At 41.4% G+C, this 24,598-nt stretch overlaps 1 protein-coding gene across 3 annotated transcripts in view; it reads right to left on the bottom strand.

The window, feature by feature from the left end:
• PUM3 (pumilio RNA binding family member 3) overlaps window positions 1-11,969 on the bottom strand; it is a 41,834-nt gene extending 29,865 nt beyond the window's left edge. Inside the window, exons 1-5 of one of the 3 annotated variants that reach the window (XM_087444540.1) lie at window positions 11,823-11,969; window positions 6,099-6,190; window positions 4,784-5,002; window positions 1,714-1,849; window positions 1,036-1,111 (exon numbers count right to left, since the gene is read on the bottom strand). In XM_087444540.1, coding sequence (XP_087300666.1) covers window positions 1,036-1,111; window positions 1,714-1,849; window positions 4,784-5,002; window positions 6,099-6,183 — 516 coding nt within the window. In that variant the 5' untranslated portion in view covers window positions 6,184-6,190; window positions 11,823-11,969. Of the gene's footprint in view, window positions 1-1,035; window positions 1,112-1,713; window positions 1,850-4,783; window positions 5,003-6,098; window positions 6,191-9,054; window positions 9,261-11,822 lie in introns of those variants that run through there. The other 2 variants (XM_004440656.3, XM_087444539.1) reach the window with 2 other exon arrangements.
• Window positions 11,970-24,598: the final 12,629 nt, after the last annotated feature.

A 24,598-nucleotide genomic window follows, 5' to 3' on the forward strand; every position in this document is an offset into this window, starting at 1 on the left:
CTAAGTTCATGAGAAGTTATGGAACTTGCTATTCCTGTGACCCTGGGAGGAAACTTAACTTTTATGAACCCCAGATGTATCAAATGTCTAATAGGGATGATGACATTAAGTTAAAGGAGACAACGTATGCACTGGTTAGCACAACTCCTAGCACACAGTAAATAATCAGTGAATAGGCTGTTACTGTCCAAAGGCACATACATTTTAAGCAGCAGAGTGAGGATCTGAATTCCAGACTAACTCCCAGGTCCTTGAGCATGCAGTAATAACCTAAGGGTAGCTGGGAAAGGATCTTGAGTGTAAAATATTTATAAATTGCAGATAACAGACTACTCTGGAGTAGAGGAGGAGTTTTATCCTAAAAAAACGTGTGCTGGATTTATAAGCAGCAGCTGGGAACTTCCTATTTCAGGATATTGCTCCAAGCTGCAATATAGCGTCTGGTTAGACCGATATACATGGTTTGGCAAAGGCTACCCCTCCAGGGTCCCCAAAGCTACTGAGTCTGTCGTCTTACAAGTGAACAGTCACTAAGTTTTATCCAAATACACAAGACTCAGTGGAAGTTTATTATAAAACAGGATTGAACAGCAACAATGAAAATTACTTCAGAACTCCTAAATCTATTGTATTTTAAAGATCTTTGCCTGATGTTTATAAAAGCAAGGAAGAAATGAAAGAGGTAATCATATGTTTATATCACACAAAAAAAGCCAGCAATTTAATGGAGTTCAGAGCAAAACAATCAATACTACTGAACTAATAAATTCCTCAAGATAACTTTAAAGAACACTGATTTATTTTAAGTAAATTATTTTAAAAAATGACACAAATACTTGATAGTCTTTTCACAATTTCCCAGCAGTAAGCTCCCTCATTATTAAATTTTTTGTCTAGTCAGTATTATAAAAGGCATTAGAAGTTTTTGGCCAGAACATTTAAAACAACAATTTCATCTGTCATTGTCAGCTACCCTTTACTGAGAGTGAGTCAATTTCAATTGTTAAAACTGCAACATCAGTACGTCCTACTTACAGTTTTAATTTTTCCTTGAATCAACTTCTGCAAATCACTCATCAACTTCACTCTTTTTTCTTTGTCACAGTCTTTTCTATAAATGAGAAAAGAAGGAGGAAACATGGCTTAAGTAAAGACATTACTTTAAACACAGAAACTAAAAACCGTAACAGTACACGTTCACCCAGTTCAGTAAGATTTTCTCTTCGAAGGCAGCAAAGCTCTGACATTAAAATTACTGCTCCAGAGCAGCCAGAGAAAAGTAATTTTCTCAAAGGCAGAAACTCATCTCACAAGGTATAATTTTAGGCATCAATCTAAATCTTAACAGCCAGAACTTCGAAAGTAAAGAAAATAATAAAACAAGTCCAAGATACCAAACACTTAAGTACCTCAAAACCTAGCCGATAAGAAATTATCTTTCATTTTCTCAGAAATCTCTCAAGAAGGATGTCAAATCCATTTTAACTCTCATACATTTTCATAAACATATCTGACACCATCCTAATGATTCCACACTTTTCTGCAATGGGCAGACTCCCAAATACCAATGTCTCTACTGGAGTGTTCTGAATACTCCCTAAATAACTCAAGTGCTATGTCATTTATTTTGGGACATCTCACTGTTTACAAGGCACACTGTTACTCCTCCATCATCTCAAAGGGACTAATAAAGATGCCATTAGATAGTATTACCTTCTTAAGATCTCCCAAATCTGCTTTGCCCGAACAACAATGTCATAGTTGGTTTTATCATTGAGTTGCCTGCTCTGCTTCAGTTCTTTCTTCTTCTTTTTGAAGTCATCCCATTTGGGTTTCTTGGCTGCTGAATCTAGTCATTATAGAAATTATTTTCAATTACATTTAACCTTCTGAGTGCCGAAAACAAGTATAAATTAGGTACATAGGGCAATTACTAATCAGGATCTATACGCATTGTGGAAAATAGAGGGGGAAAAATATCATTCCCTATAAACTTATACTTTATTTCACTTTCTGAGCAGTTTATATATTTTAAATTTGGTTGACACTAATCATTCATTCATTCAACAGCTATTTATTGATTCTTTTTTTTTTTGTGTGTGTGACGAAGATCAGCCCTCAGCTAACATCCGTGCTAATCCTCTTTTTGCTGAGGAAGACCGGCTCTGAGCTAACATCTATTGCCAATCCTCCTACTTTTTTTTTCCCCCAAAGCCCCCCAGTAGATAGTTGTACGTCATAGTTGCACATCCTTCTGGTTGCTGTATGTGGGACGCGGCCTCAGCATGGCCGGAGAAGCGGTGCGTCGATGCGTGCCCAGGGTCCGAATCCCAGGCGCCAGTAGGGCGCGCACTTAACCGCCAAGCCACGGGGCCGGCCCCTATTTATTGATTCTTAACAGGATATCTATTAAGAAAAAAAAGGAAACTAAAATGATTGTAAAAGCAATTGAAAAATTTTAAGTATCTTTTTCAATTGTAAAATAAAATTCTACTTTAGAACATTAAGATCATTGGACTTTAGGTATACTCAGTTCTCAATGGAAACAGAAATTAGTCCAAATTAAAATAGAAAAAACAAAACAATGTATTCAAAAACACACTATTCTGAGTACGGTTACATATTAAGTCACTTAATTCCTACAACAACCCTACAAGGTGGGCACTAGTATTATCTACCCTTTATGTACCAAGCAGTTAAGTTCCTTGTCCAAGGTCACACAACTCATAAGTGGTAGAGCCAGGATTGAAACCCAGAGATGACTCTGAAACTGTATGCTCTGCTGACTCTTACTCATGACAATACATAATCAAAATTTCTATGTTCTCTACAAGCAGAGTAATGTTATAAAAGTTGAGTATCCTTCTATTAATACTTTTTTTGTCCTCAAAATCTAAATAACTTACCAATTAAACCAAAAAGCCCAATAAGGCCCAAGAACAAGTTAATAAAATGGGTATGATTTACACAAGCATCCTGCAAAGAACTCTTTGCAGAATTAGTTATTTCTAAATATCTGCCTTTATCTGACAAGAAAATACACTAATCTTAAAAAACCTGGAAAATGCAAAAAACAAAATTCTCCAATAATCCCCACATCTAGACATAACCACTAACATTCTATTTCCTTCTTGCCCTTTTCCCTATGCATGTTTTAATCTTCTTTTAAAACACAGAATCTTACTGTCTTCACTTAAACATTATGTTGTGAGCATTCTTCCATAAAACTAAATATTCCTCAAGAACATAATTTTTAATAGCTATACAATATATTACAATGTACTTAATTACTCCCCTTACTGTTTACTTATTTATTCCCTGCCTGGTAATAGAGGATTATAGGCAACAGAGGGCATATTTACCATGAATAATTAGGGCATCATGTACTATACAGCAGAGGATAATATCTGATCCAGAGCTCATTTAACTCCACAAATATTTGGGCCCCCTTGACATATGGCATGCTAGGTGGCAGTAGATATACCAACTTTGGGGATGTCTAGTCTCCAGTCCCCCTCAGTTGCTGGCACAAAAATATGAGAAAATAAAATCAGAGTTCCATTTTGAGATGTCAGGAACATATCTCCCACAGCAGAGGAACTGGGGCTACAGCACGACAGGATCTGAATGTGAGAATGTGTGTTTAAAATGCAGGTGTCAAGAACTCCAGTAGAGAGAGGAAGATTCAGGACCTATGAGAGAGGCCAGGAAAGAGAAGCTGGAAGAGAAAACTGCTGCGGGGGTGGGGTGGAGAGAAGGAAGAGGAAGAGAAAAGGATTAAGAGAAACACGGGGGCTGGAGCATAAAAGGATCCTACAGGCCTAATGAGAAACAATGAAATTTTCCCTTCCTTCCTCTCTCCCCACCTCCCTGTCTTAAGGCTGCTGTCCCAGTAACGAACAGCCCTATGCAGAGAACAGAGCAGGGACAGGGCTAGGGGACTGGACTGAGAAGGCCCCATGGCAGTGGTCTCAGTTGGCAGCAGAGAAGCAGTGTTAGGATATGCCATGTTGAAGAAAAAGAATGAAAGACACCAGAGAAATTTCCATGATGCTGCAGAGAAGGTATATATATGGCAGCACACGTAAACTGGAAACTGCTTGTTTGAGACCAGTGCAAGACAATGTACAAGATGGGCATGGTGTATGATAGACAGCAAAGCTCTGGGTTAGAAATGACCCCTCGAACATCATGATAAAGAGATTAGCAGGGTGCTCCAATAGACAAATAGGAGCTCTGTCAACATGTCCCATTAGTTAACAACTTGTCCAGCACCAATTAAAGTAAAATCTGTCATATGTAAACTACACCTTTTCTGGAACTGCCTACTGGATCCGAGCCATCCAATGGTTTTAAGGGCAGGGTCTCTATGTCTCTTGTTCACCAAGGCATCCTTTGCCAAGGCAGTTATCTAGCTGAACACACTGGTTATTTAAGGCTAGCTTCTATGCTGATTAGTCTGGGCCTGTACTCTTACTGGTGGTTAATTTATTCCCCCATGTCCTAGCACAGTGCATAGAAGACTCAAATATTTGTTGAATAAATGAATAAATAAACGTATTTTGGCCTACAGAAAGGAATTTTATTGAGGAGTTTCACTGAGGTTCCATTGTACGAAGCCATTACAACTTAGCCTAACTCCACAGCTAGGGCAATCCAGCAAGGGCCTAGGAGATAAGGCACTCTAAGCACCAAGGACAATTTTGACCAGGGAAGATGCTTTCTGCTGCAATAGCTCAGGCAAGGCTTTGGCAAAAACTATCCAGACAGAATCAGCGCTTACCATCACTTGTATTGTCCGCCTGGAATTTTCTCTTCCTGTGGAATTTATTTGCCTGCTGGAATTTGTTCTTTGGTATTTTATCCCCTTGCTGCTTGTTTTTGAACTGCTTCACACCTTTTTTCCCTGGTTTTGTGGCACTTTTCTCAAAGTTCTTAGATGTAATTTTAGGTCCACCTTCCTTAACAACTTTTCTTGGGAAGGTCTTTGAAGAACCAGAATCTAGTGACAAAAATAAATAATTATTAGTTCAATGATCCTAGGCCTAAATCTCTTTTATCTACTAGGTTGTATTTGTTTCAGAAAATTACATGCTCTTGAGTGAAACATACTTTGTCTTACCCTCAAAATATGGAGCAGAGTGGGATTTAAAAAATCGAAACAAAATATAAAAACTTTCTCTGACTATAAAATTATAATACAGGTTCATTTATAGAAAATATAGAAAGTTGAGAAATGCATAATAAAAACTACTCATAATTCTAGAGATAACCAGTTGTGGGTCTGGTGTATTTCTCTGTTTTAAGCACGCAGTAGAGATATTATTTATATATCTTTGTATTCTACTTTAATGACTCCATTAAAGTCTCTACACATAATTTTCAATGGTTCAATAACACAATAGGGGTCTAAGAATAAAATGAACACTTGAAATTTAGAAAGTATATCACATAGACAAAAATATTAATTTTTCAAAATTTCTAGCTTCGAAAAAAATTTTTCAAAGTCTATAATAAAGGTATTTGATAAAAATCTTCTTTGGTCAACAAAGCCTGCAAATTAAATACCTAACAAATGAGATGGAAACTGTAGCAGCTATGCCCTAAGACCGCTCCAAGGAAAAAAAACAAGATTGCTTAGGAAACAGTCATTTATAGTCCCTGACTTTTCTATTTTGCAATACTGACACCTGATGGAATCATAAAGACACCACAATTAGCAATCTTGAAGATAAAAGTATTTGGTTTACCAGTAGTACATATTAATTAGCCATAATTTATCAAACATTAAAATAAAATGTCGTGGTGAATTAGTGTGACTGAAAGCAGGCAACAGCATCACTAGCTGAGATGAGGGGTCTTCGGTGAGTGCAGGATCCAACTATCCTTGTAATTTCTTAAATGTCTTTAAATTTCATGGGGAACATGCCAACTCATACACAATAACACCTACTTTTTTCTACTACTTTAATCCTAATCCTAACCTATGTACGCAGATAGGAATCTGCTCCATACCCTCTCATCCCACCAACCCCTCCCTCCAATGATAAGGGCCAAAACAACCACATGGGAAGCATGTTTTGGTATGGCTATCTTACCATTGTTTTTATGAAATCTGTTTTTTTCTTGTGATGTCTTTGTACCTTTTCCTGTGAATTTTTTTTTCCCTTTAACTTCCATCATAGCAACTCTGGAAAACAAAAACAAAACCCAAAAACAATCACTGAGTTGCTCTCACTCAATAAGAGTCATTAAGTAGTCACTGCCACATTTAGTCCTTGAGTTTCATAGGTGCAGAACCAATCACATGGGTACAGCATGGGCACCCACACAAGCTCAGGAACTACACAATCATTTCTTCTAAGATTTTAAAACTGAAAATAAACAAGATACCAACACAAAAACTAAGAACACGCACACGTTGGCTAGCATGTGATGTATTTGCAGGCAACACTTCAGCAACAGTATTGGCTAAAAATAGACCATTATTTGCATTAAATATGATGCAGATGTCGGAGTTTGTGTTTCTTGTAACCTGGGAAGAATCTGTGATAAGAAACTGACAATACTACCATTTGATTTCTGGGTCTTTATCCTAAAAAGCCAGGAACAAACAATAGGTTGCACTTACCATACATTCAAATTTAATGAAAGGAAAGATAAACAAATGAATATTTAAAAGTTCCCTATGTAGCCCAATGTAGCTAAAACAAAGACTAACTTCAAATATTTAATTTGTTATTCTTTTAGAGGCAACCAAGTTAATTTTCGGTGACCTCCAAAATAAGATTATGTTGAAATATTTAATATTTCATTTTGAGGCATCTGCCTAACACATCACTTCTGGGTACAGAGACCCCCTAGTGCACAGGGCAGACAACAGATAATCCCTCACCTACCCAAGGCTCCTGAAAGCAGTCGAACGCATCAAGAGAAAGAGTCATTTGGCTACTGCTCTACCTTCCAAAGTGGTACATTCAACTCATTTCTAAATTTCTAAAGCTGACCCTCTAGAGTAGATGTTAGGGATCCCTAGACAATACCAGATATTTCTAGACAGGAATTTTCCATTGAAGAACAACTAATTTCTCAAGATATTAATAGGTATAAGAGAAAAGGGGTTCCAGGATGAAATATATTTGGAAAATAGTGAGTTAAATGAAAATAATTAACTAGGCTTCTTTAAGGAAAGGCTTTTCAGAGTCCTTTAATTTACCAATTTACGCCATCACTCACCAAGCACAGGCTAAAGTATGCAGGATTTTCCACCCCGAGTTGAACTACTTTTTCCTGGAACATCTCAAGGGACCAGTAGGGTTCCAAAGAACTCTCCGGAAAATGCAGCACTAGTCTAGGCTTCACTATTACAATTCTGAAAAATGGATGGCCCCTGAATTACTCAGTTTCCTTAGGTCATTTATGACTGTAGGGTCACTTACTACTTGGCTAAAGTCACCGTAATCATATCTGCATCTCTTAGCTCTTCTGTGCATATAGTTTTCTAAAAATCCATTCATTTACACATTTTCTCTGTGTATTTGTTTTAACTTTTTATTTTGAAATAACTTTAGTTTTACAGAAGAGTTGGGAAAGATATACGGGAAGTTCCAGTATAGCCTTCACTCAGCTTCCTCTAATGTTCAAGTCTTACCACTGTGCATTTGTCAAAACTAGGAAATAACATCAGTACAATACTATTAACTTTGGATTTCGCCATTTGTTCCAATAATGTCCTCTTTCTGTTTCAGGACACATTGCATCTGATCATCAAGTCTCCTTAGTTTCCACCAATCTGTGACGGTTTCTCGATCTCTACTTGTTTCTCACAACCGAGATTTTGAAGAGTACTGGTCACGCACTTTGTAGACCCTCATTTGGGGTTTGTCTGACGTTTTCTCATGATTAGACTGGCGTTACGGATTTTCTGGAAGAATACCATGGAGACGAATCATTACATCATGTTAGGAGGAACATGACATCAACGTGACTGGTGATATTAGCCTTGATCACTTGGTTAAGGTAGTGTCTGCCAGGTTTCTCCACTGTTTTTCTTTCCATACGCTATTTATTAGAGGCAAGTCACTAAGCTCAGCCCAAACTCAAGAGGAGGGGAATTAAGCTCCACTTCCTAGAGAGAGGAGTATTTAATAATTTGTTAAAATCTATTTTATTAAAATCACCGCAGCAATTAATATATATTTTGGGCGATGTATTTTGAGATTATGCAAACACCCTGTGTTTCTCCCACTGATTTTAGCACTCTCGGGTGGGTCTTGCCTGCAGCAATTACTGTGGTGTTTTAATGGTGATTTATTATTTCCTTCATTACTTCGACCTTTATTATTCTGAATCCTTCTGTGGGGAAAATTTGTTCCTTCTTCCTCACTTATTTATTCAATCATTTATTTACATCAGTATGGCCTCATAGATATTTTATTACTTGGCTGACAACCTAACACTACGATTATTTTGTTGCTCGAATTGTTCCAGCTTTGGCCAGTGGGAAATCTCTCAGGTTGCTCCTGTGTCTTTTTGACATGGTCCATCCTTCTGTTTTTAGCATGCCCTTATTTCCTTGCTCTTATTCCAAGTTCACCTTGTGTTTTCCCTGCACTGGCCCTGAAATCAGCCATTTCTCCAAGGAACCTTGTTTCCTTTTATTGAGAATGGCATTTAAAAACCAGGATCTGCGTGCCACATATGCTTGTTAACACTGGGGTGTCACTGCTTCTAGGTCCTTTCAGCAGACATGGCTGGGTAATCTGTGTATGTATACTAACCTATATGTACACACAAACCTGTGGTTCTGTATCTATCTATTAAAAAAGTTCATACTCATGTCTCCAACTCTAATCAAGTGCCACAGGGTTCACTCCCATCTTCCTCTCTTGCTTATCTGTAGCTTCCTTCTCTATAGTGAGAAACTTGCCTCCCAGTATCTACAATTTATTTGGTATTGTTCCACTCTAGCACACATGGAAAGTAATTTCAGAATTGCTAACCTGTACAGGTATGAGAAACAAATTTATCAAATATAGTACACTGTTTACTTACAGTTCTTTTTGTGTTTTCCCTCACAGTGGCCATTCAAAACACTGTTTCCAAAGTTACTTAGGTCAACTCTCTGTCCCCACCTTCTTCAGTGAGGTTCTTTTACACATTTGTACCAGTTAGAGTCATTTTGTCCCAGTCTGCATTCCACTTCCACTTCCAGACCTGTGTTTTTCCACCAGCACACAGTCTAGTTCCATCTTCTGGGTGCACAGTGCTGAATGTGACAAATGCAGAGCCACGTCTCCACCACCACCCTACAGAACTATTCCATAACTCCAAAAAGTCCCTCTTTAGTCCCTTTATAATCATCCTCTCCTGGCTCCCCAGGCAACCACTGATCTGTTTTTCGATCCCTCTAGTTTTGTGCCTTTTCAAAAACGTCATATAAATGGAATCAGATAATATACAGACTTTGGGGTCTTGCTTTCACTTAGCAAAATGCACTTATTTGCTTGAGGACCCTGTACCCTCATATCCAACTATCACATTCCAGTGTCTCTTGGAATTGTCTCCTTTTTCTATTCCCTCTATTATCCCACTCAGGCTCTTTATCTCTTGCTCAGATTAGTTTTTTTTTTTTTGCTTGAGGAAGACAGGCCCTGAGCTAACACCTGTGGCAATCTTCCTCTATTTTGTATGTGGGTCGCTGCCACAGCATGGTTTGATGAGTGGTGTGTAGGTCCATGCCCAAGAACCAAACCTGCGAACCCCGGGCCAACGCAAACTTAACCTCTACACCACTGGGCCAGCCCCTGGCTCAAATTAGTTTTTACCATTAGACCCAGTCTGCTGTGATGCACTTTCCACTGTCTGATTAATCTTCCACTAACACCCCTATTTCATGCCATTTCCCTGCTCTGAGAAGTTCAAAAGTTTCCCACTGCCCACAGGAAAAATCTCAGACTCAGCTGACATTCACAGCCATTCAAAATGTGGTCCTAACCTACCCCCATCACAAATACCACACTGAAGCCAAACTTACTTTCTCACAATTCTTTCTCAGGATCCAAACTTTAAAGCCACTCTCTCTATCAATATAAACCCTACCCATCCTTCAAATCCAGCTCAAAGGACAATCATTTCTCCACAGGCCTCCCCTTTCCCAAATGATTCTCCTCCTTATTCCAATGGCACATTTTGATGGCGTTCTTATAACTTAACACTTTTGACTTGAAATGTATTGAATACCTACACACTAGGTACTAGAAAGCTATTGGCTTGAAAAAAATATACAAAAAAAATTAAAGTGTGGTATATTTGAGGAGACAAGCAGATAACTAAAACACAACGTAATTGAGCGTTATAACTGAAGCATATATAAAGTATTCAGGGAAGCACAGGGCTGACAGAGACCAATTCTGCCTTGTGAAGGTAAACAGCAGACTCCTCAGAGATGTGGCGACATCTGATCGATCCTTCTTTACTCCTCTCAGGAGACTTAGCAATGAGCTTTGAAAGTAGTAAACACTGAATATCCAACCCCTAAATGCTGGCATTCCTCATATCTTCCCCCCCTCTCTCCACACTTCTCCCTAGGTGACCTCATCCAATCCCATGGTTTTCTATGTTGAGGACTCCCAAACTATTTCTCCACTAGGAACATCTCCTTAGGCTCCAAACCTGTGTATCTAACTGCCTACATGTCTGTTTCTATGTCTAACAGGCACCTTATATGTAATAGGTTCAAAATATATCATTCTTTAACTAGATCTCCATTGCAAACCACCTCCAAACAATAACATCCTCTTCTGTTTTTCCCCACCCTCTTCTTCCCCATCTCAGCCAATGGCACATCACCCATTCCGCTGCTCAAGGAAGAAACCTAAGATTTACCTTCGACATTTTCCTCTCCCTTGTCTGCTACATTCATTCAATCCTGCAGTAAGTCTTCTTGAATCTCTTTTAAAAATACCTCTAGCCCTCCAACTTCCGTCTCCACTACCACCACCCTAATCCAAACCATCATCAATAATCTCCAATTATATAATCAATAATAATCCAAATTGTATACATTTTCTAAAGAGAACCAGGGCCTATCATGTTTCTGCCTTGTTTATAAGCCTTCAATGTTTTCTAGAAATGGGAACCTATTCCCATTATAGAGAAAATCTAAACTCCCCACTGTGGTCTTCAAAGTCCTACAGAACCTCGTCCCACCCTACCCCTCTAACTTGATTTTGTATCGCTGTACTCCTAACTCACTACATTGGTCCCCTTTCCAGAGCTCCCACTTCACGGGATTAGCCCTAAATTACTATCTCTGCTTAAAGTAGTTTTCCCTGGCTTTCAGATTTCACGGTTGCCTCTAGTCATGCTTTAGGTCTCGGCTTAAAGATCACTTCTTCCGACTCCCCTATTCTCTAACAGACACCAGTTCGTTTCCTTCCCAGAGCTTATAACTTGCAACTGTACATGCAGGTTGTAAACGCAGACTCAGCACTGATCCGGCGCAGAGAGGATGTCTGTCCAACACACGACAGAAAGGCTGAACGCAACTAGCACGGCCCGGATTTCAGAACGTGAAGGTAGTTCAGGCTAACCAAGCACTCTCAGGGCAACGTGGTAGGAAAAGGAGCAGTAAACCTGCCCTAGTCGCCGGCCTCCCGTCAACCCCCAAACTCCAAAAAGAAAAGGCCACAGAAGATTGTCCAGCGGGTGACAGGTGTGAATACCTTTACCCTCTGGCAGCCCCGAGAGACCCTCCCACTGCCGCGCCAGGCATGGGGCGAAGCCCTCCCAGGAGCAGCCGCCAAGCCCACCGCACTCACCGCGCACGTGGGGCCTAGGCAGGCGCAGATCCCCGCTCCGCAGCCGCCGCTTCCGCTTCCTCACCTTGCCCCGCCCCCGGGTCCGCTTTTTCCTTCTTCCGCAGCAGAGCTAGGGTTAAGCGGTGGGAAGTAGCCGGAAAAGCGGAAATTCGGCATTTCTATTGGTCCGCTTCTATTTACCTCATCTAGAGGCGCGAGGGCCCCGCCACAACACACGCTGTTTGGCCCTTGAAAGGATCCGTAGGGCGAGGACGTGTTAGCGGCTCCTGAAAGTGACGTCATTAACCCTGTCACTCCCCCGCCGTCGTAGAAACGGCGCTTCTCGCGAGGGCTGGCCAGTTTGTTGTTGAAGGGGAGGCTTAGTTGGTGCGGTTAATACTGTAGCCTGAACTAATATTAAAATAGCTAACGTCTTTACACTGTGTTCATTTGCATCCTCTCTGGCAGTCTAGTGTGGAGGATAAAAGCGATATCTCGGGAGTCGGTTTGAATTGTAATTCTGTCTTTTTCCCCTTGCTAGCTGTGTGGCTTTGGGCAAATTTCTAAATTTCTCTGAGCTTTAGTGACCTGATCAGTAGAGTAGATAGCTAAGTCATACAGGAAAGCGCTTAGCACAGTGAAGGATCATGAAAAGCGCTCAATGAACGTTTGCCCTTTTTAGCGTCTGCCCATTCCTTCAGACGGCAGTTATCCCATTTTCCATTTTAGCAAATGAGACTGTAGTTAGGATGTTATCCCCATTTTACAGATGAAGAAGCTGACACCACATACTTGCTCATGTCAAACAACAGAGTTTATTCTCTAACAGTTCTGGAGGCTAGAAGTCCAAAACCAAACTATTGGCAAGGTTATGCCCCTTCCGAAGGTTCTAGGGAAGAATGCTTTGCCCCTGCCAGCTGCTTCTGGTGGTTCCAGGTTCCTCGGCTTGTGGCTCCATGACTCCAATCTCTGCCTCTGTCTTCACATGGCCTTCTCTTCTGTGTCTTCTCTTCTGTTATGAGGACACCTGTCTTTGGATTTAGGGCTCATCAGGATAATCCAGGATGATCTAATCTGGAAGTCCTTAATTATATCTGCAAAGATCCTTTCCCAAGTACCGTCACTTTTGCAGGTTCTGGGGATTGGGACACTGACATATCTTTTGGGGGGCCCCCTGGAAAGTTGAGGAATCAGAACTTGATCCCAAGTGTGACAAGCGTCAGAGTTTACCGTCTTCCAACTCATACTGTTTCCTGCTCCTTAAGGCATGAGGCTTGAGACTGGTAAATCATTAGACTGTATGCTTCTTGAGAGCAGGGGCCATCCTTACTTCCCAGGCTATCCCACTACTCAGCACATAGATGTCAGATAAGATTTATTGTTGCCTTAAGTATTATATTTGCATTTCAGCTCATTTAAATCTCATAAGAACAGTTCAAGTAGGCCTTTTCCCTTCATTTTATGGAGAAAGGGGAAACATACCAAAGTCCTAAATTATTATTAATAATGGTATTTATCAATCTTCTGTGCTGTAAAAAGTGGATTGACTTGAGTGTTTTGTTTGGAGTGAAAGTATCTTGTGGTTTTGCAGAACAGCAACAAAAAAAGTTTATCCTATAATTTTGCAGTTAGCCAAGCAAGTTAAGCCCATTAATTCTTCACATATGTAATGATCTAAATGTCGAGCATTGTGTATATTCCTAGAAGCATAAAATGCTCTTCCTAAATGATATAGCATACAACTTAATCAGAGCAACTTCACTTGTACACATCCAGGAGATTTATAGCAATGTGATTAAGAGCATTGGTGTTGGAATCAAGCGAATCTGGATTAGAATCCAAGGCCTGTATGACCATAGGCAAGATAGTTAATTTGTATGGGCCTCAGTTTCTGCATATGTAAAAGAGAATAACAGCACTTATCTTTTGGGGTTGCTGTGTGGTTCAAAAATGATAATATCTGTAAAGTTATAGCCAATAGTAAATGTTAAGTGATTCATAGCTTGAGAGAAAACCAAGTGAATGTATAATGAATACACATTCATTCGAAATGCTGTTGGTTGCAAGTAATGGAAAGTTCAGCGATAGTGGCTTAAGCAATAATTTTCTTCACATGACAAAAATTCTGAAGGTAGTTGGCTGCTCTAGTTCAGTGACTCAAGGATGTCATCAAAGACCCTAGTTCTTTCACAGTTTCTCTGCTCCACCATCCTCAGGGTGTCGACTTTTCATTCTCACACATGTTGCTTTTCGTTTTGTTTTTCTGTGTGTACCTTTGGACCACCCTCACCCATTTCCCCCACCCCCCGTCCCCCCACCTCTGGCAACCACCAATCTGTTTTCTGTTTCTATGAGTTCGAGTTTTTTAGATTCCACGTACAAGTGAGACTGTACAATATTTGTCTTTCTCAGTCTGACTTATTTCACAGTTTCTTTCTGATTGCAAGATGTACTTCTCAGTTTCAGGATTTATATCAGACTTCAGGGCTAGGAGAATGGGGAAACGGATGAAATTCACTTTTTTTTTTTTACAGTGCCTGGAACTAGGTCACATGGCCACCCCCAGGATTGGAAGACCATTAGACATAATGTTAACCAGGCATTTGGATTTCTTTCTTTTTCCAATGCTCTAGTAAAATTAAAGATCACTTGGCAAATATACTTCCATCCAGCAGTAGAGATTTAATTTGTAATTTAAACTAATCTGGTTTAAAACTTAAAATAACTGTAGTATCCAAGGTGGTGGATCTCAGTCTTGACCACACACCAGAATAACCTGGGGAGTTTAAAAAGAAAAAAAACAACCACTAATTCTGATTTAATTAGTCTGAAGTGGGACCTGGGCATTGAGAATTTGGAAAGTTCCCCAGATCGTGCTAACATGCAGCTAAAATTAAGAGCTACTTGTTTAAGGAATCTAGTTCAAGTTGTTGATTTGATTTTCTAGTTAACTGAGGATTAAACCCTGTAACCTTCTGGTCCCTCTTTTGCAGTCACCAGAATTAAAGAATTAAAGGTATAACACACTTGTTTCTGTAAGTAGAATGTCTTGGACATCACTGCATCTTTCTTGTTGCCTGGGGTCTACTGAAGTGATTTAATATCATTAGATACTGAAAATGGTTTAAATTTCAACTATGCACTTGCAAATGTTTTCTGGAAAATGTTTGCTTTTTTTAAAAATTTCTCATGATTTTGTGCAATTTTTTTTTCATAAAAATAAAGTGTGTTAGGTATCAGCTCCCACACATCTCCCCTTCATAAAATCAGTTTTTAGAGTTCTAATTAATGGATTTTAACTAATTGGTGTTGTTTCTTTGTTTCCCAAATGCATAAGCAGAGATAAAGGGCATGTTATTGATATGAAGCATAAGTGAGATTTTGGCAAAGATTGGGTTTTATTTTCAGGACCTATTAGAATCATAAATCCATGGAAATGGAGCAGTTGCCAATACATTTTCCTTTAGTAAAAAAGAACCGCTTCTGAGTACAGTGGATTATGTTTTTCAATACCATAAATTTGCTAAAAAGTGCACTAATATAGTCTAAACATTAATTGCACATTCATAATGTTCTGGTTGCTGCCTAGTAAACACAAAATTGGCCTTGTCCTAATTTACTTGCTTTGATGACATGCTTAGGAGCAGCAGAAAAATCATATGACCAAAATGAAAGTTTATCTGATTGTGGCATAAAGTCCCACCTTTCATGAAAGATCATGTCAACATGTGATGGAGAAATAAAAATAAAATTAGTTAATATCGCTTAAAGCCCATGAATCATCATTTACACACAGAGCGCTTGCAAGGCACTGTGGTTTTATAAAACAAAGCTCCTCCAGCAGCATGCACCAGCTCCTGTTTCAGCCAGAATGAGAACAGTGGACATGTTTTTGGTTTAAGTTTTTGTGTAAATTTTGTTTTTAGTCTTGATAAGTATTTCCTTCGGAAAGTAGTCACTGGTTTTGGCTTGTGATTTCCTTGATGTATGAGCAATAAAGATTTGATAACCAAGCATATTAATAATTAATAATTTTCTATTTATTCCTCCCATTTTACTTTTTAAAACTATATAAAGTTGAAGTCAGGGCTTACAATGATGATCTAGGTCTACCTACCTACCCAACTTTCCTCCACCTTTTAAGATGAAGAAAAGATAGAATTAGGAAGCCAAGAAATGTATTGGGGGAAAAGCCTGTGAAAGACGAGGAGAGAGGGAGTAGGAGTAAGTGGGAAGAGCCTCAGACCAAAATACTGATCTGACACTTGTGAAGGGAGAGACAGAAGGGAGGAAGATGTGAAAGAAAGATCTTCGGACTGTAGTAGAGCTCTGAGGAAGTCTTGGCTAGGCCGACGTGGAGCTCCAGAGCAAAGATTGCCCATTAAAGGAGACCCAAGTTGGGTAGGAATGGCCTGGCTCTAGTACCCCTCTGTGCTCAATCACTGGGTGGGAGCAACCCAAGGAGAGCACGGCCTCAGCATGAATGCTGTGGTGGAGCCCAAAGTTGTGGCCGCTGAAGGCTGTCAGCTAACTTTACCTCTTGCAGCAGGTTGTCTCTTGAAAGGAGATCAGAGCAGTTTACTCCCCTGGCCACCAGAGACCACCCCTTGCACAGCACAGATCTACTTCTCCATCCATATTAGGGGAACAGCTCCTCCACCGTTCCTATGGCTCTCTCCTCCATAGGAGGGGAAAGTTAAAAGAGAGAGATTAGTGAGATGAACTAAAACCTCCTGGGGGCTGCAACAGATACTCGTCATTTCCCTCCTACACTACCCATTCTATTTTCACCTCATCCTCAGCTATTAACTTGGCAGGTCTTGGTGACACTGTTGGCTTGGTGACTTAAACCCTCACTCCTGAGGGATCTGAGACCCTGGTAATCATGCCCTTCTAAGGCAAGGGTTGCTACACATGTCCATTTACAGTTACAGTGGGGGCTAAGGAGTACTGAGAGGCACCTAAGTGGGTCACCTGGGCTCCACATTTATTCCTCCATGTTTCCATTGTATAAAAGCAGCCTACCTCCTCCTTGTGATCAGAGTTAATGACTCCTGCCAAAATGGTGGCTCCTCTTCTCACTGTTGGTCCTGGACACAACGAGTCCAAAACATCCAGGTGGCATCCACAGTTCAGTGGAAGTCTTGCTCTGTCCCCTGGCAAGAGTGTGTCCCCTTTGGGGACAAGGATGTCTAATCCTGCAGAGCCCAGAGTTGTAGGGGCAGGAAACACAAATTCCTCCAGAGGGTTATTGGGAATGATGGCAAGTGGGGCCATTCCTGCATCTACCTCTCATTTCCCAGACCCATGTATTATTCTTATTAGAGGCAAGGCACCGATTTAGATTTATTTATTCTGCATTCTGGAGGACAGCACCCCATTTTTGCAGACTATGGCCTCTAAGCTGCTGCTTCAGCTGCACCTTCCACAGGTCACTGCAAGGGACTCTCAGGTTGGCTGATCTGGATGGTGCAGCATGTGCTAGGACTTGTGGATCACATGAGCTCCTTTGCTATGAAGTGTGTCCCCTGTTCCGATGCTGTGTTATATAGGATTCTGTGTCTATGGATCAGGCCCTTCATCAGCTTCTGGGTAGTGCTGCTGGCTGAGGCTCTGTGGGCAGGAAAGGTCAGCCCATACTTGGAATAAGACTCTATCCCTATGAGGAGAAACTGCTGGCCCTTCCAGAATAAAAGGAGCCCAATGTCATCAACTTACCACCAAGTTGTCTGTTGGTCTCTTTGGGAAATAGTGCCATATCAGGAGCTCAGCATTGGTTTCTGTCATTGGCAGGTTCTACATTCAGAGGAAGCACTATTTGGATTGGCTTTGCTAAAGGGAAGTTTATGCTGTTGTGCCCATGTGTAGCCTCCATCTCTACCGTTGTGGCCACTCCATTCATGTACCCATCATGCCAATTCTAGAGTGCCTAATGCTGAAAGCTGACTGATGTCAACTGGCTGAGTCACTTTGTCTCCTTGGTTGTTGAGTGTTTATGGCAGATGCCTTATTGGTACTAATGTGAAAATTTTCATATTTTGTGTCCACTCCCATATGTCCATTCCCATGCTTTTACCTTGGACCTCCTTGTCTCCCATTGTCCTTTTCCTTCCAGGCTGCAACCAGCTGTCTGAGCCATTGGCCAATGATTAGGAATCTCTATATGGTCTTACCTTGGGCCACTTCTCCTTCCACATAAAGTGAATGGCCAGGTGCCCTGCTTGCCCATTAGGGAGATTTTCCCTCTCTGCTGTCTTTCAGCCTGAATGAGGCTGTAATGCTGCTGCCTAGTTTCAGTTTGCACCTACAAACCGAGTTGACTCATCTGTAAACTATGCTTGAGCTTTTTCCTCCTCCTCCAGCTGTTTGGAGGACACCTTGCTATATGGCCGTAGGTGAGAGCTGAGGAAGGGGAGCTGGTGCAATCATGTGGGTGATATGGAGGTCTGGGCTACCTGTTCATGTAGATAACTCATGCCCTCTGGTCTTACTTGGACTCAATCCCTGATATACCATTTCCATCTTACAATGGATTGTTGCTGAGTCCATCTAACTTTATGACTTGACAGGTGAGACAGAGCCCAGCTCATAATGAGCAGTTCTGGATGGTTGCTCACTGGTACATTATAGTCAAGCATTCTGTCTCTATCAGGGCTCAGTAACATGCCAGGAGCTGTTTCTTGAGATGTGTATAATTCTCCATTACAGGCGGCGTGAGCTTGCTGCAGAACTCCAAGGCCCTGTGTTGTCATCCTCCTGCTTGGGCTCACCATGAACTCTCCACTGCATCTTTTCTCGCCACTGACACCTCCCACACCACAGGGCCTGCCCGATGTTCTGGTCTAAGTGGGCAAGGTTTCTTTCACTAGACTTGCTGTAGAGTGCCTTCCTGATCCAGGCCCAACTTAGAGCTGGCAAATTTCCACATCCTCTGGGGTGTGGACTGTACCAGGATTCTCAGATGTGGAATATGTTGCCTCCAGAACCCGAAGAGGCCCACCAGGCATTGCATTTACTTGTTTGTAATAGGGAATAAAAGACACAGCTATGTGTCTTTACTTTGGAGGGGATATCGTGACATGCCCCTGACCCACATCCTTCTTTTTAGTCCTAGCTTTTAGGTTTCCCGAAAGTTTTACTGAAGTAGCCTGTCCCTGAATCTTTGTAGTTTGTCTCCCACCTTCTGAGCACATGTTTTTTACTAAAGTCTCTAGCATACTAGCCATGTCTTTATTTTATTGATGTAATGGATCAATGTGATTTTCTGCGGGATGTCCAGATGGTCCAGATCTCTTCGGACTATATTAAGACAGAAGGTGGGCGAGCTCACATAGCCCTGGTACAAATCTGTAAATGAATATTGTTGTTCATTCCAAGGAATGTGAACTGTTTCTGATCCTATTTACCAGCTATTTTTTCCATCTTATTTTACCATCTGCTATGGCGACTCAGGCATTTCACCTTTTCTCTCCAGACTTCGGAAAGCTACATACCAAAATGTCTGCCCCATCCCCTGGGGTCCCTACCAAGGTGCCAAATCCCATGTCCAAGGAAAGTAACCCCACGTCAATGTTTTCCTCCTTTTTCATGTTTACTTTCCAGTCTCTTGGTCAAGAACCCTCATAATCTAGTCCTTGGGTACTCCAATGCTCTTGACAGTACATGCTGGCCAATTCTTGCAGGTCCTTTGGGGTATAATCTTTTTTGATCCCTCATCAGGCCCAGCATGTCCTCAGCTGGGTTATGCTGGATTTAACCCTAGTTATTGGCCTGGCAGCCAGGAGAGGCAGTAGGGGCAGCTCCTGAGGGCAGGGGTGGGGGAAGCAGGTGTTGTCTTGTAGGGAGAGGCCTCTGCAGTGTCTTCCTGCTCAGGAGAAGCTAGCCCTTAACAAGGAGGTGTAGGCCACCTCTGCAAGCTCTGCATGTTCAGGGCAGTCAGTGGAGCCAAAATCTTTGGGGGCATCCACCCATGTTCCCATTCCATATTTCAGGGCCTCAGGTTTTCCAAATCAGGGCACTGGCCTCAGTGTGACAGATTGCCTTGGCTGAGCATTTTAAAGATTCTGGAGATTTATGACTCTTTGAAATCTTGTGCTTGCTACTCATGTTGTCCTCTTCCCCTGCAGGGATATGAGCCTCTTTGCAAGCTTCCAAAGACTCCTCTGGCTCTCCCCCTAGCCCTTAACTATCTAACTGTTCTCATTATCACTCTGCAGGAAATCCTCCAACTCCACGCTCATTTTATACACTGTACCCCTCATAACTTTCAAATGCCTGAACCATTGCATTGGCAAGGGCATTCCTCTCCACCAGATGTGCCTCTGGCCATCAGTGGTGATTTTTTTAGCAGTTGTGCAACCATCTTGTGCCAAGGACTAGCCGTGCCCCACATACCACTTGGACTGTGATCCTCCTTGCCAGCTCGTGGTGTGTGATCCAGTCTCAAAACCCCATCTTCTCACCAGCTTTCTGGAACCACTCCTGATATCAATTGTGGTATTTCAAGTTTTCTGGGAAGCAAAAGCAAAGACAGAGTTAGAAATGTAGGAGATTTATGCTGGGAATAGCCTGTGAAAAATAAGGGAAAGAGGGAACAGGGTAAACGGGACAACCTCTGACTGCAATGTGGGAAGGAAGGATTGTGTAGGAGGAGACTCGGAGAAAGGCTCTGAGAAAGTTTTGGACAGGCCAATGAGGAACCCCAAAGCAAAGACTGACCGTTAGAAGAGTCCCGAGTTGGGCAGGAATGGCCTGGCTCTGATACCTCTGCCATGCTCTGTCGCTGGCCTGGAGTAGCCCCTGGATACTGTGGCCTTAGTTTGAATACATGGTGGATCCTGAAGGTGTGAGAGCTGGAGGCCTTCAGCTAACCACCCCTCTCACTCCTCACAGCAGGTTCTCTCTTGCAGGGAGATCTGAGTGGGGCACTCTCTCCAGCTGCCACAGTCATGTGACTAGTTTAGTGGCAAGACCAGTACAAAAACCAGAACCATCACCAGGGTTTTAGAAGCCTAGTCCTCTGCCCTTTTTATATATTTTTTGACAAGATTAATTTCTGCCATATATTCTCCAATGTATTATCTAGTATTTAGCAACTCAAAGCAATATGGCCTAAAAAAAAAAAAAACTCATTGGACAATAAATTATATATAAACTATTGAATCAAAATATGACTTAGCATTGAAAGTAGAAGTTAGGTCTTGGGAAGCTACACAATCCAGTGTTTTGTTTTTTCTCCCCAAAGCCCCAGTACATGGTTGTACATCATAGTTGTAAGTCCTTCTAGTTCTTTATGTGAGCTGCCGCCATAGCATGGCAACTGACAGACAGGTGGTGTGGTTCCGTGACCGGGAAACAAACCCGGGCCGCAGGGGTGAGGGTGCGGAACTTCAAACACTAGACCATCAGGGCCGACTCCAGTGTTTGTTTTAATACACCTTATTGTTGAAATTTAATATATGCAAAGCAGGGTGCTCTTGGTGCCTGTGCACAAGACAGAGACACTAAAATAAGCTAGAATTTTAAATTTGGTGGCTAAGATTTTCAAATATATTAATACATGTAGTTTTAGAACATCATTAGCCATAGGAGAGCAGGGAAATTGTCTTTTGTTTGCTGTAATATCTGCAGGGCCTAGCAGATTGCCCAGCACATAGTTGGTTGTCAATAATATTTGTTAAATGAGTGTCACAGCTAAACTATAATTCCATAAGCGTAGGGACTGTGTCCATTTCAGTCACTGGCACATAGTAAAAACTTAAGGCAACAAATTCAGCGCCTATATTTATTCAGTGGAGCTGCTAATCTTATATAACTTTATCATTCCCACTTTCAGTAGCAGCAGCAGGAAGAATTATTTGGCAACCACTTAATCATGACTAACTTTTGGAAACCGTTTGATAGTTTTTAGAGCATTTTTCATATTTCTTATGTCACTCAAATCATCACTGCGACTATGTGTAGTAGGTATTACATCACAAATATATCACCAAGAAACAAACAGAAGCTCGGAGAGATGATATATATATATCGCCCAAGATCACACAGTTAATAAATGGCAGAATTTTGCCTTCATCGAGTGTTCAGAGGGCTGCATTCTAAGGCCTAAAGATAGAAAATAGTTTAACTACCTTAAGAGGGGTTTGCAGTCTAGATGGGAGGCCAGGATAGGAATAAACAAAAATATGGTAAATATCAGAATAAAGAAGTAGAGGCAGGTGCCAAATTCATGGTATGTTCAGCAAACACATTCACAAGGAGGAGGATGGTGGTGACGGTTGATAGCTTTAGGTACACCAAAATGGGGGGAGAGGGGCATTCAGGTGGTGACGGATGCTTGGGGGTCAAGATGAGCAGTGTGTCCCCTGAGAATGGGTGAGTAGACTCAAATGGTTGGAAGCTCCTCTTTGATTGGGGGTCGTAGGAAACAGGATTACGGCAGGTAGAAAAAGGCCACATTACACAGAGTCTCAGGCCACGGACTAAGACGATTTGTACTTTATCCACCAGAAGCTGCCAATGATTTCTGAGCGGAGGTGGTGATGTTTGCAAAGCTTTTAAAAATCTCTTTGAACTTTTTAAGAAAATTCAATATAACAGAATGATGTCTAAGTGGTTTTGTGGGGGTTGACAGGGGAGGCAGTGTCTTAGAGTAAGTTCCTCCAGAAATCAACCCTAAAGCAAAGACTCAAGTACAAATAGCTGATTTTGGGGGTGATGCTAGGAAATACCAGTGTGAGACTGGGGAAGAGAGACAGGGAACAGAAGGCAGCCAACAAAGCGTTCATTGTCAAGTGATTTACCATTGTGAGTAACCGGAGATTAATCTATTTGGGGGACTCTGGGAGCCAGTGTAGAACATACTCCTCAGAGGTATCCCATCCAAGGGGCCCAGAAGCTGGGATGTTTGTACATGAACTCCCATCAGTCACTAATTGAAGCCGCTCCTGGGGGTTCCCCAGCACTTCCAGCCTGCCATATGGGCATCAAGATGGCATCTGGTGGCATCAGAGAAACCTCAGATGAAGATGCATCTGCTGGTAAGGGGTGGCTGGACTCTGTGCAATGAAGAGGAAAGGGTGTGGGATGTGGACAGGCTCCTGGCAGGATCTGCTACAGGCGGGAACAACAGTGGATTATTCAGTTCCCTACGCAGAAAGCCACGTGGGTCCAGACAAATGTGCTGACAGCAAGGAGTAAAAAGAAGGAACAGATTTTAAGAGATTTATAAAGGAGGAATTGCCAGCATTGGTCTTACAGACCTTTGCCTTATAAGGTGACAAATGACTCCGGCCATTTAATGACTTTGGAGTTAACCTTTGCAAAAAGTTTGCCTGGCCCCACATGTATTCTTTTTGATACAGTAGAGAAAATAAGTATTTATAAGACTAATCTTTTAAATTGCCTATGAATTACACACATTAGGAAAGGATCTGGTGTGACAAAGCTTATAAACATACTCACGGGAGAGGAGTAGAACACATATCCAAATTCCAGACATGCTCATTTTGGCCACTCTGTCTCTTTCATGGGAACAAAAGAAAAAAAAATGAAGAAATAATGCAAATCACAAAATATCACCTAGGAATAACTGATATAAAAAATAAGTTAAGGGGCCGGCCCAGTGGCATAGTAGTTAAGTTCGCATGCTCCGCTTTGGCGGCCCAGGGTTCACAGGTTCAGATTCCAGGTGTGGACCTACACACTGCTCATCAAGCCATGTTGTGGCAGCATCCCACATATAAAGTAGAGGAAGATGGGCACAGATGTTAGCTCAGGGACAATCTTCCTCAAGCAAAAAGAGGAAGATAGGCAGTGGATGTTAGCTCAGGGCCAAGCTTCTTCACCAAAAAATAATAATAATAATAGTAATAATAATAATAATAATAATGTAAGTACAACCTAACAGTTTGTTCAAATATTTCAAGCAGGAGCTTTTGAGAAAACTCACCAAAGTCTGAAAGTCAGAAAATAGAAGTATGAGAGAATAATTAACTGAGGCATTAATTCAGTCTCATTCTCATAGCTGTAACTGAAAGAATGAGAGATAATTTCCCCTTCTCTCACCCCCTTACTCCTCAGCAAGACAGATAGACTTAAAAAAAAAAAAGCTAGACTTCTGGAAAAATAGAGCTAAAATCTCCAAGAGAGAAGACACTATGGTGTTAGAAGGGCAAAATCTGACTAGTGATAGGAAGTGGGGTCGAGAGGGTAGAACTCCTTAAATGTGGGGGAATACAAGGTAGAGCAGAAGGATCTGCCTTCAGAAGGTCATGGGGCTTGGAGAATGGGCATTTCCTTGGCAACCATAATGAACTAAAGATTAAAGACCCCAATCCTCAATTTCATGGGCACCTAAAGTCCTGTAGGAGTCTTTATGATCCATGAGCAAGGGAAGGGTTTCCTCAAACCCAACTGAAAAAATTTCACTACCTCTGGTGGGTAGGAGCTTAGCCACATCAATCTGATTTAAAAAGAAAAAATGCTGATTCTTGCAGCAAATTCATACCTGCAGTAGAAGGAATAACTAAGATGTAACCTTTACCTTTCTTTTTCTGTTCGCTTTGTTGAAATTATGTGCGAGGAAGCCCTGTTTTGAGATTCATATGGGAGGGCAAGGAATGATATTTTGCCAAGTTTATGGAAGGAACCATCCTCTGCATGATTCTTCTCAGACCTTGTTCGTCTGTGTAGGCTCCTACACACTGATGTTCTCAGTGACATCACAAGAATTGATTTTTTCCACCTCTTCTAAATTCTTCTCTTCCTTCCATCAGATATTGATGTATGAACAAGAA

The sequence above is a fragment of the Ceratotherium simum genome, chromosome 20 (genome assembly GCF_057802395.1).
Source record: "Ceratotherium simum simum isolate JZ-2026a chromosome 20, ASM5780239v1, whole genome shotgun sequence".
NCBI lineage: Eukaryota > Metazoa > Chordata > Mammalia > Perissodactyla > Rhinocerotidae > Ceratotherium > Ceratotherium simum.